We start from the raw sequence: 11,802 nt of genomic DNA, 5'->3' as shown, positions 1-11,802 counted from the left end.
AGCGGCAAACAGCAATTATCACCTGAATGTTAGATCGCGCCCAGCTACGCCCTCACACCAGGGAGCGGTAGCACGCAGCGAAGCTGCCCATCAATCCTTGATAAATACCTTTGTGGGCTTCTTTTCACGGTTGACTCAAAGAGCGTCTTTTAGAAACTTCTCCCTGCCAACAGCAAGCTGTAAACGCTGTATAAGTTTTGTTTCTTGCGCCTGCTTCACCATCTTCCTCTGTCTGTGTCTTCAATTTTTTTGTATTTCCCTTGAGCTACTAATCAAAAAACATGGTATGTCTGATCAAGCGTAATATTTGTAAAACTAACTAGAGGAATTGCGATAATAGTTAGATTTGACGAAGGGCATTTTGACGACCTCGGCGAGTCTGGGTTTACCGCGAACGAGTACGTTAACGTTTGAGCCGGGTTTATGGAACCCAGATTTGAGGTAGGCCATTGCGATATTTTGGCCGGAAAGGGAGGGACTAGGGATTCCACTGGTGACGATGCCAATTTCTTGGCCGCTGGGGTCGGTGATCAGAGCTCCTGAGCGAGCGGGGGGGCCTTTCTCGACGATCAAGCCGACCCGACGGCGTTTGATGAGCTCGCCCTTCTCGGTCCGAGTGCGCTCCTCGCCGACGAATCCGCTCCGTTCCTTGCCGACGACCCATCCGAGCCCGGCCTCGGCCACTCCGACAGACTCGTCCAGGTCGGCCCCGTAGAGACACATGCCCGCCTCGAGTCTCAGCGAGTCCCTCGCCGCAAGGCCCGTTAGCGTCACCCCGGGTTGGTTCGCTAGCAGCTCTGCAAAGGATAATGCGTTCCCTGGCGGGACCGAGATCTCAAAGCCGTCCTCCCCCGTGTAGCCGCTCCGTGCGATATGGACCCTGGTACCGGCAATGGTGGTGTGGATGCTCTGGCCGAAGAAGAGCGACTTATCCAGTGAAAGTGATTGGTCGTCGAGCAACGACTGGAGGATTGGGCTAGCCCGGGGGCCCTGGAGCGCTAGTAGGCCCCAGCCATCCAAGACATCGATCTTGAGAGAATCGGATGGAAACCCTTGTCGGATCTGATTGATCCAGGCCAGGTCGGACTCCCTCCGTCCAGCATTAGTGACCAGATACCAATCCTGCTCGCCCCATCTGGTGATCAAACAATCGTCCAAGATACCCCCCTTCTCATTCATGATCACGGAGAGCGTGCTCGAATAAGCCTTCATACTCGAAATCGAACTCGGCAGTAGCTTCGAAAGAAATTCGCCAGCCGACTTTCCCTGATATCTTGACTGAACCATGTGTGAGACATCGAATAGTCCGCATTCGTTTCGTACTGCCATATGCTCAGCAACTGAAAGAATGGCAAATACATCAGTTACATGGAATGACTTGCCTGCTCGTTTCTGATAAACGCAAGTGACGTACTTTGACCGCCACTCTTAGTATAAGACAGTGGCATGTCGAAGCCAGCGAATGGGACCATCTTTGCGCCATTTCCTGGGTTGACATGGAGGGGATGGATCGGAGTTTTCTTGAGGGTATCGCTGCTGCCGCTGATAGCCGAGCTCGATGAGAACGAGTTCTTCCATACCAGGGTGTTTCTCCCGGCCCTGGTTGCCAGCCTGATTGTTCGTGGATAGATTGTCGTCAGCATCGTCTTTGCAAGGTTTGCTATCTTCTCCGATAGCGGGTGGTCTTGGCACCGCAAGGTTTCACGCGGGGTGCGGGGCGGGCTGTGACAGGGACTGTGACAGAAACTGTGACAGGCGACTCCTGCTGTCGCCAAGTGGCGCAATTTCGGGCGACGAGGACCAGCCAATTCTTGCGAAACGACCGGAGAAATCACGACCAACAAGACATCCTGCGTAGCCGATCGTGGAGAAGATACCGCCCGGAGGGAGATGAGTCTGCGATCATTCATTTCGACCCGCCTAGTCGGCCTGAATCCGAGCTGCAAAAGCGTTGGTTGGTGTGCCAGACGAAGTGAACCGAGCTCACAGAGAGCAATCCAATCATCGAGCCAGCCACGAGCAACGGTGGCATCGGAAGAGCAGGAGGGAGAGCTGCCGAGCCTGGCGCAGAAAGCTTCGAGTCAACATGCCGGGCTGTTCTCGATCCGGCCTGGACAGCTCTACCGATCCCGGCTGGCCGAGCACTACCAGAACCAGATGGCCTCCGATCTGCTCTACATGACCTACGAGCTCCCAGCCGGATACGCCCTCGACGGCTCGACGCCTCACCGGGCCGACGGACGTGCACTCACCCAGCATCCCGACCCGATCTCCAAACTGCCCCAATGGGACCCCGAAGACCCTTACACCCGCAACCGACCTCCACGGCCGCCCAAGGGTGGCTCCGGTGCCCTCCCCAGACGCCCTCCATCCGATTCCTCCCCAGAGAACTTGGTCCGGCTCAAGAAGATCTCCATCGACATCCATGTCCCCGAGGCGATCCACACCAAGAAGGAACTACTCGGGGCGATCTATCTACTCCAGTTGATCTCCGGCCAACCCGATCGGGCCGCCCTTTCGACCGATCAGCTCTCAAAACTATTCAGCTCAGAAGGGATCCAAATCAGTCGGACCAAGGACAAGTCGACGACTTTCAAGGTCAGAACGGGAATGGTCTGTGGGGCCCATCTCGAGATCCGGGGCCCAAAGATGTTCGACTTTCTCGACATTCTCTCCACCTTCGTCCTCCCCCGCCTCAAAGACTTCAACGGCTTCGCACTACCACCCGCCGATGCTCATCGTCGTCACACCGCCATGGTCAGCGGCGTCGTCCAGATCGGTCTTCCTGACCATGCAATGGGTCTTTGGCCTGGAGTCGAAGAGAGTCTCGAAAATTGGCCCAGAAAATATGGAATGAATATCCACTTCCTGACTAGTGCAACTGGCCCTGGTGCGACTGATAAGGCGTGAGTCATATTACCTCTATATTACTGCTCATCGAAAGTCTTTGCTTACTCTTTTCTGATCCCCTGTTCTGTCCCCAGACGAGCTCTAATCAGTGGATTTAGAGTCCCATTTGTAAGACCAGAAGATGCGAAACTGGAAAGATAGTCCGATATATCCTCCCATAAAAAAAGCAGTAATGATCATGTCTACTTCTTTCGACGCACCTTATGTCATGACATGCATATCACCCAATCTCACCAAAAAATAAGACGCAACAGTCGACCGACAAGAAGTCATCAACAACTTTGTTGAACATGAATATGTTTCCAATGATTGATCAGAATCGCCCCATGATGGCCATGCAGGCTTGTCTGGACGTGCACTGGCCTAACCCCACTTAGCCGACCCCAAACCAACTTAACTAACCGCCCCTGAGTTGTGGCTCAGTGGGGAGCAGCGCCCCCGCCGACCGCAGGGACTTACTTACTATTACACATGGAGGAGTGCTTGCCTGAGAGAAGCGGAAATTCACCCTTGAGTTGCACCCTAGATTTCCAACTTGCAATTGGCTGCGGGGTTTGTGCCCCCTTATTTTATTTGCCCATTGCTCTTTTAATGGTCGGAGAGGAGAAATCCCCAGTCTTTTTCTACATGTCAGTCCAAGGTACCCATGTCTAAGGGCTAAAAACCACCTGCCCTGTTGTTTATAAATTGTAATTGTTTTCTGTTGCCAAGAGCAAATCAGAATATTTTGTAGCTGTTGCAAGAGGCATTTTTCTTTGTTTGAAATTTGTCAAGGGGAAATTCATCCTAGTCACAAAGAAAAGAGAGAGAGAAATGACAATTTTCAAGCAAAATGATGAAAAAAAGTTTTAATAAGTTTGGAACGCTCCTCATAGGGCTTTTGAGCTGCAAGATTCAGATTTATACGTGTTCTGGATGAAATTGGTTTTTTAGAGGCTTTGCTGACAAGATTAATGTAGATAGGCAAATCATTGATCTCTGCCTCAACCTTACCCTTTTCAACTTCTTGATTAATGAATTGAGTGATTCCACCAAAATTGTTCACCCAATCATATCTGGAGGATCCATTTTGTGGCTCTTGGTTATCATGATTAGATAATTTGGAGAATTGTTTTTGTAATTCAGGAATTTTTACTCTCAGGATCTTTGTGTAATCTTCAGCAGTTTTTTTAATATAAGCTTGGGTATTGGGGTTGTAACTTCTTAGCAGAATTTTTTTTGTTTGGAATTCATTGATACTTGTGATCATTTTATAAATTCCCCTGATCTCTGAGTAGCACAATACTAACTGCTTTCTAGCTCTGTATTCCTGAAACCTATTCCAAGGAATGATATTTTTTTCAATTGTTTCTGGATCAATGCCTTTGAAGTGATTTTGAGTGAAGTTTAATAACTGACAGATGGCAATGCAGAGGTTGTCTTCATATGTACTTTTGACATAAGATATGTTGGGGAAAAAAATAAGGTGAAGAATCTCAGTCAAAATTCTGACTCCATCCTGGACACTCTTCAATCTAGTGTCCAGATCCTGAATATCATCAACTTGAAGCAACCTTTTTCCATCATTAAATTTTGATTCATCCATGATCAGATCTTCTAAATCATTGATATATTGATGAATCAAATTGTAAATCAACTCAATTTTTTGCTGCAATTCTACTGGTGTGTTCCAACTTTCAATATTTTCTTTTCCAAATATCAGGATTTTGGATGATAAAGTGTGGAGTGTCAGAGTTGTTTCCTCTTTCTTGCCAAGCACTGTTTTAATCATTCAATCCAATATCTAACTATCAGTCCTTTTTATTAAGCAGAATTGCATAGAATAAATCAAACAGAACAAGTACCTTTGAAGATTCCATGCATTAATTTCAGGTACCAGTGCTGGGTAACAGATTCTAAATTATCAAAAATGGAATTCAATGATCCATATGTGGTAATTCCTTTGATGTGAAATTCTTTTGCATAAACAATTGCCATTTTTACTATTTCCTTGTCATGAAAATAGTTTAGTAAACTATCTTGCTTGAGGAAGCCTTCCCGGTGAAAGAATTCCATAGATCTGAAAAAGTATTTTTCTCCAACTCCAAAAATATATGGATCTTGGTCGTAAAATTCAAGATAATTGATTTCAGATTTATATTTGACCAACACGTTCTTGATTTCATCCAAAATTGAACAGCTGAATGTATCCCAAGTGCTTCTCAAAATTTTCTTGATCATATCTTCAGGAAAACCTTTGAGCCATTCTGGAATTTCTTCACTTTCCTTGTTGCTTGAGATTAGTGATGCAATAGTGTTTTCTCTAATTGTGATATCATAGAAACCCCCCAACTCAAGAAGCCTGACATCTTTCAAAACTGAAATGTTTAATTTTGATTTATCAAAGGCATATTTTGTTTGTGTGATTTTTATTCTGGAATGTTTAATCTGATGTTTAGTTTGATAATCATCAAGTGCATAGGAAGAATAGATATTCCTCAGTTCTATACCCATCAATTCTCTCACATTTTCATCAATCAGAAGGACTTGGTCTGAAAATGAAGATATTTATCTTGTCAGCTAGAGTGTTATTCATAAATTCTCAGGAATTTCCAAGCAATAGACCAACCATGATTTTTTTTCCAACCTTTCAATAATAGTGATTCTGTTCATGAAATTTTCCTAATTAGCCAAAGGATGTAAAAAATAAAATTAATAGAACTGGGCCCTTTACTGACCCTGTTCTGGATTCAATTTATTTAATGAGTCGGAATCCCGTATTAATCTCTCAAACACAGACTTACAGCGACTTCTTTGCGTGCAAGCACAATTGAAAGCTTGGTGGTTTATAGATTTAGTGATGTTGCTACTTTTAATAGTAACCTGTCCCATATCATCAGAAATAACTGTTTTCTCCTGTGGAGGATTAAGAATTGTTTCTATTTTTGGAGCTTTTGATTCCATTTTGCTGGTTGCTCCTTCATAATCTGAAGCAGCAATTGGAACCATGCCTACAAACCATTTGTTAAAGTGTGGGAATGAATCAGAAAAGATTGTATAATTATGAAATTGGTTATAATTTTATTCTCTGCTGATGAAAAAGAAATACACGCACCCTGAATTTTCATAGAATCAATTTTCTCACCCTCTGGATTGACAAGGGCATCCATACACCAAGAAGTTGTGAAAAGGCCAATAAGTAACCATTGTTTTTGCATCATGTTGACTAATTTGCTGATGGATTAAAGCTGAAAAGGGTATGGAGATGAAATGCTATCCAGACCTTGCATTTATGTTTTCAACAATAGCAACAATAGCTGTATGATACCACGGTTCCTTGGCGAAACTGTGAAACTCCATAAAATATGATGTGTCCTATGGGAGTTGAACCCATGTCTCTTATATCCATGTCAAGTGTACTAACCACTGTACTAAGGACGCTTGGATATGAATAGCTGCAGGTGGGTCAATGAACATCCACTGGTGTCACATGAAGATCCCTAATTGAGGGAAGACCCGTAAAATGACAGGTCATGAATGAGTGACACCAGCAGGTATGATAAAGCTAAGAGTAGCAGAACCACAACCTGACAGAAACTAGCCATCATGATATTGGGCTGAATTTTTTACAGGGCCAGTGACATTTAAAATAGTTCTCACTGAAACAGGCTGCTTGTGAAACTTAATTGGCTTTACAAGCTGTATGTATACTCAAATTTTGAAGATAGGTTTTTGAGACAGCACCAGAACCTGGTGACCAGATCAAAGATGCATCAAAATGTGGAATACTTTGGTTTGTAGGTATACCGTACTGGCATTGAGACAAATTGATATGAAAGTGAATACAGGAATGAAGGTTTAAAGCACTCCTGTGTCTTGCCGAAAATTTTGAGTCTTCAACCAACGGTGAAACAATAAGATACATGACCAGTATCAGCCAATACTATGTATTTTTTTGTTTGTTTTATTTTTCATTATATGACACCAGGGGAGATATGTTCCCACTCCCCAGGGAGTGCCTTACCGTAACTTTTTTCCATAACTGTGCTGGAGGCCTTTGGTAAAGCAATATTGAATAGGTATGAACAAGACTGGAAGTCAGCGTGGAAATCAGTTGGAAATCATCCTGAAATAAACCATAACTTGCCAAAAAATCATCCAGAACTCATCTATAATTCATCCAGAACTCATCCAGAATATAGTCCTTTCTTGGCTCCATGACCAGTGTGTCCTTTCCATGGAGATGTGAAAGGCACAGCCTGTGATTTTTTTCCCCCTCATGTACTCGCGTACATCAGGGGGACAATTGGTGTCTCAAAACAAATTTTTTACTTTTCATGTGGCTGTGAAAGGCCCATCCTGTGATATTTCCACTTCAATGTACGCGCGTACATCAGGGTGACTATTAGCAAAGTGCAAAAAGGTTAACTTGCATGTGCACATGTGAATTTTGAAAAGCAAAAAAATACAAAATTCACTAGATCATTTTTGTGAGGAGGACAGGATATATGGCCAAAGTGAATTGGCACCGCAATCCAACCTTGAATTAACTCAGACTTTCACCCTATTAAAACAGTTTTTGTCATTTTTATCAGCCAAATTCAAATTAATTCCCGCATTTCCAAGAAAATGGGTTTCAATTTCAATGACTGCAACATTACCACATCCCAAAAATCTAAACCCAATAATACCAAGTCAACTTTTAGTTTAATTTTGTACATCAGGGCATATAATGTGAATTACAAGAAACCCATTTTTTTGGAGGAATTACTTTTGCGAATGGGAATTTTGCTTTGCTATCCTCAAAAATCAGTAAACAGGAGCAATTGATGAGTTGGACTTTGGTGAAATATCATTTCATCATATTTCTTCCTACAGTTGTACATAGAAAACAAAAGAATTCTACACAACATTGTGTTGACTTCCAAATCAATTGTGACTGACTTTTCACTAACTTCTCCATCCAATTTACTATTTTGGGGATGAGTTACCAATCCACATCAGGCTCACATCCGACCAAAACTCACATAAAATTCAGCTCTGGCACTCCCTGGGGAGTGGGAACATATCTCCCCTGGTGTGAGACTTCAATACCATGTACTGTATTGAAAAAAAGATAAAATGCAGTGGTATTTTATCTAAAAAAACAACACCTTTCCTGGGCAATTGGTACTCAATCCAATGTCCCCTTTTTTGCTTCCCGCGGCACTAAATTTCTTTACTCGCGGGTGACATATGTACTTGCTTGAAAATTTGGTGTGAAGTCCCGCAAGAAATCGCCCCAAGCATCCTCATAAAGATACTTGCAAGCGCTCAAACACCTTCCCGGGTTTCCTTATTGTGAAACCCCCTGTTGGCAATCAATACACATGTCAGCTCCGGTCTCTTAGGTGACACGGAGTTGATTGGTTATTATGCGCGCTGTAGCGGCTGAGTAGCGGCCAGCGGAAGGATGGGCCACACTATAACCTTAAACGCCAATGGGAAGAAACCACACCTTGACGCTGAACAACGGAGGGGCTAGCTCCCTTACAAATGTAAGGGGACGCGGCAATAACTCAAGCCAGGCGCCGTAGCCTATAAGGAATCAGCTTCTTATCTTCTTATAGGTTACAGGTGTTATAAATTAACACCCACCTGTACCTAGGAAAATACACGAAAGGGACTGAGGCTGTAAAAGAAGAAAGTTTAGTTGATTATTGTAAAACCCCACTCACTATGATTCTAGTAAGGTGCACAGGTTTGTATGGTAATAATCTGGGGGAAAAATCTCTCCAGAGGAAAGATCCCCCCCTTTTATATTACAGGATCCTGATCTTCCTTCGAGTCAAGGCCCCAGAGGGATCCTTAACTCCAAGGAGAGGAAGAGGATCACAGAATTCAGAAGAGGTATTTACATAAATAATTATGTAATCTCTCTATTTGTACGTAGTTTATTCTCAATAAGGATAAATACATAGAGAGATAAGTTTATCTCACTCTGGATGGAAGATACATAATAAGTGTGAAATCATATAGTTTAGTACATATAAAGTAATGATTGCAACAAAAGTAATCATATAAGACAACAGGAGGACTTAAACACAGGATCTTACACAAGATCAAGATCAATCTTAAGGCAACCTTTAGCCATTGGGTTACATGACTTGTAACTATCATTGTAGACACATGGACAGTTGTCTCAGTGGCTGACAACACATGTATCAGATTGGTAGCACAATCCAATACCAATACAGGGTATTGGACTCAAAAACAAAACCAATATCAATGAATACCAACACATTTACCGTACTGTTTCACTCTAACTTAACTAAGTCCCTCTCTATGTGGAGGGGGGACGCCGTCCCGCAGGGACCCTCCAAAGGAGGGACTTTAGTAGGTACATGGGGACCACTTGCGTGGTCCCAGAAATGAAAACTAGAAGGAAAAGTGTTGAGAGACGAGTGCGTGAGGTTGATTATGAAAAACTGCCCACCAAAAGCTGAAATGCTCTCAGGCCATGGAGTTGACTTAGCACGTAAGTCCCTCCTTTGGAGGTTGCTGCGCTCCCCCAAGGAGGGAAATTAGCTAAGTTAGTGTTTCACTGTTGCTTCAACCAACAAAAGAGGTTGAAGGATGTGATCTAAAAGGGGATTTGGGGATTCAGATTGGCACAGCTGATAACTTGAAGACTCAGAGGACTTGTAAAGTTTGAGATCAATACAATTCTGGATTTGGATATGACAGATGGTTTGAGAAGATTAAGGTTCAGATAAAGTCCATGCACTCCATCATCTATGAACTTATGTAAACTCTGGTTTTGTGACATTTAGTGGACATGCCATCACAAACACAAAAAGGAAACAAAACTGGACAAAACCAAGCCAAAACCACACTGGATAAAGGAAAGAAGACATAGACAAAGAAGTTCCAATGGTGCAAATTTGGAACCCTGAATATTGATATCCGCCATCTTGATCTTGAAAGTCTTGAATGGTCTTGAGGTCCACCGCGCCCGCGCGCTGATTGATTTTGATGCGCTGCTTGTAATGCAACAAGTGTTTTACCATTCTTGGTCGGATATTACCCAAAATCAGACAGGAGCTTTCTTTGGTGTAGTGGCCAGTTGGCGGGGCAAGGGGACCCGAAGTGGCACTGCCCGGGGGACCGGCAGCATTTCCCTCTCCTCGAAACGGCGTTCCTGGAATTCATCCCGCGAACCACGGAAACACTGGAGATGGCCAACAGTCCAACGAGCGATTCGATCGAGACCGAGGAGCTGATCCAGCTCGAGATGACCATCAGCAACGACGACGACGAGGCAGCAGCGAGCAAGGAGGCGGAGAAACCTGCCAAGCGACGCCCGCCGACCTTCGAGGCCGCATTCAGCCAGGCCAGGTCGCTGCCCAACCACGCCAGGGTCAACTACGAGCAGGCACTCATCAGCACCAACCACTCGGCCCGCCCAGACAGCCTCGTCCTCCTCCCAGCACCCTCCTCCGCCGAAAACACCGCCGAAAACAACCTCCACTCCCTCGAACGGCTCATCCTCAACGAGCAGCTCCATCCACTCGACCTCTCCCTCCACGACCCCGCTAGCAACTTCCTCACCAGCCTCGTTGACTCTGAACCAAGCGCATCCTCAACCGAACTCGTCTTCAACCCATCCATCTCCTCCCCACCTCCCCATCATCCCCCACCTCAACAGCAGCACTCACTCTCAGGCTCGCCACCACCACAGCCACCATCACCGCCCCCTCAACCGCTGCTCAGCCCCCCTGCAAGCCCGACGCCCTTCCCCGAGGATCCCAACTCGAGTCCACCAGGCCTCTACGGCAGCAGCCCCCCCGCCGAACCCGAGAGCCCTTCGCCGAGCCCACCCGCACCCAAGCCAATCTCCCCTCCGAAAAAATCCGCACCACCGCCCCGTCCTCCGCCACTCAAGCTATGTCTCCCCTCTCGCCCGCGTCGGCCAGCCATCGAGACCTCGCAGACCCCATACAACTCCCCGGCGGGTTCGAACCCATCGACGCCGACGCTCAGCACCTCCAACCTCAGACCGATCACCGACCAGCCGGCCAACGTACTCAAACGGACCATCCAAGCATCTTCCTCGTCCGCAACAAACCACCCCCCAGCCGCCAAGAAACAGAAAATCAACCCCCTCTTCCTTAGCTCTAATTCTTCCCACTCTTCGCCTGGCCCTAAAATCGTCTCTGAAACCGATAAGCTTAAAGTCTGGAAACGCATACATCTGCTGCGTGCTCAACGCGACCTCCACACTCAACGCACGCTTAGCTCGTCTTCGAAATCCTCAGAGGAACTCGACCGGCTCGAGAAACTAGCGAATACGACCCCGCTGTGCGTTTTTATTAGTGTCGTCCTTTTTTGCGGTCTATAAAAACAACTGGAACTGATGGTTTGGGGGATCGGGGGTGCACATATAGATCGAGTGCGATCGAATTGAAGAACCAAGCCCAAGAATATGTCGACATGATCCAGAAGATCCAAGATGCACTAGGCGAAGAGCTTGTGCGAGTCCAGCTGGAAGAGAGCGTGCTCCGACATGTCCGCGGAATCATTGCTGTTGGTCTCCCTCCCTCCCTCTCTCTCTCATCGTTATTTTATTAGGGTTTGGCGAACTAACGGACCGGCGCCCTGGGTTTTATCACCTACAGGACCGACTGGTCAAGAACCAGGAGTGGAATCAGCAACACTCCTAGACTCTTCTCTCTCTCTCTCTCTATCTTAAACACTCTTTATCCACACTGCGAAAAGCCTCCAAGCTTGCATTTACTTTCATCCAATCGCTCTCCATGTATCATTCTTAATGCTTTTTTAACTGGCCGGATATGTATTTTTTTCTATTTAATTACTAATCTAAATTCTCTTAAGACACTTGTTCCATGACAACACTGATAATATCCTCGATGT

General features: G+C 45.5%; 3 protein-coding genes across 3 annotated transcripts; 2 read left to right on the top strand and 1 right to left on the bottom strand.

Annotated features, from left to right (window-relative positions):
- Positions 1 to 315: 315 nt before the first annotated feature.
- Positions 316 to 1,643, bottom strand: PtA15_1A44 (uncharacterized protein; the record flags this gene model as incomplete). The annotated part of the gene is made up of 2 exons (XM_053165479.1): positions 316 to 1,340; positions 1,415 to 1,643. The coding sequence occupies 2 exons, from the start codon at positions 1,641 to 1,643 to the stop codon at positions 316 to 318; spliced, it is 1,254 nt and encodes a 417-aa protein (XP_053016261.1).
- A 247-nt stretch (positions 1,644 to 1,890) lies between these two features.
- PtA15_1A43 (uncharacterized protein) lies at positions 1,891 to 3,051 on the top strand (the record flags this gene model as incomplete). Its single annotated transcript, XM_053165468.1, has 2 exons — positions 1,891 to 2,906; positions 2,985 to 3,051. 2 exons carry the CDS (start codon positions 1,891 to 1,893, stop codon positions 3,049 to 3,051), a joined length of 1,083 nt encoding a protein of 360 aa, XP_053016260.1.
- Positions 3,052 to 10,105: 7,054 nt separating this feature from the next.
- PtA15_1A42 (uncharacterized protein) lies at positions 10,106 to 11,591 on the top strand (the record flags this gene model as incomplete). The annotated part of the gene is made up of 3 exons (XM_053165457.1): positions 10,106 to 11,229; positions 11,316 to 11,454; positions 11,547 to 11,591. 3 exons carry the CDS (start codon positions 10,106 to 10,108, stop codon positions 11,589 to 11,591), a joined length of 1,308 nt encoding a protein of 435 aa, XP_053016259.1.
- Between the last annotated feature and the right edge of the window lie 211 nt (positions 11,592 to 11,802).

This window comes from Puccinia triticina, chromosome 1A, assembly GCF_026914185.1.
Source record: "Puccinia triticina chromosome 1A, complete sequence".
In the NCBI taxonomy this organism is placed as follows: domain Eukaryota; kingdom Fungi; phylum Basidiomycota; class Pucciniomycetes; order Pucciniales; family Pucciniaceae; genus Puccinia; species Puccinia triticina.
Note: the sequence above shows the minus strand (reverse complement) of the source record. Positions and strands in the feature narration are given on the sequence as shown.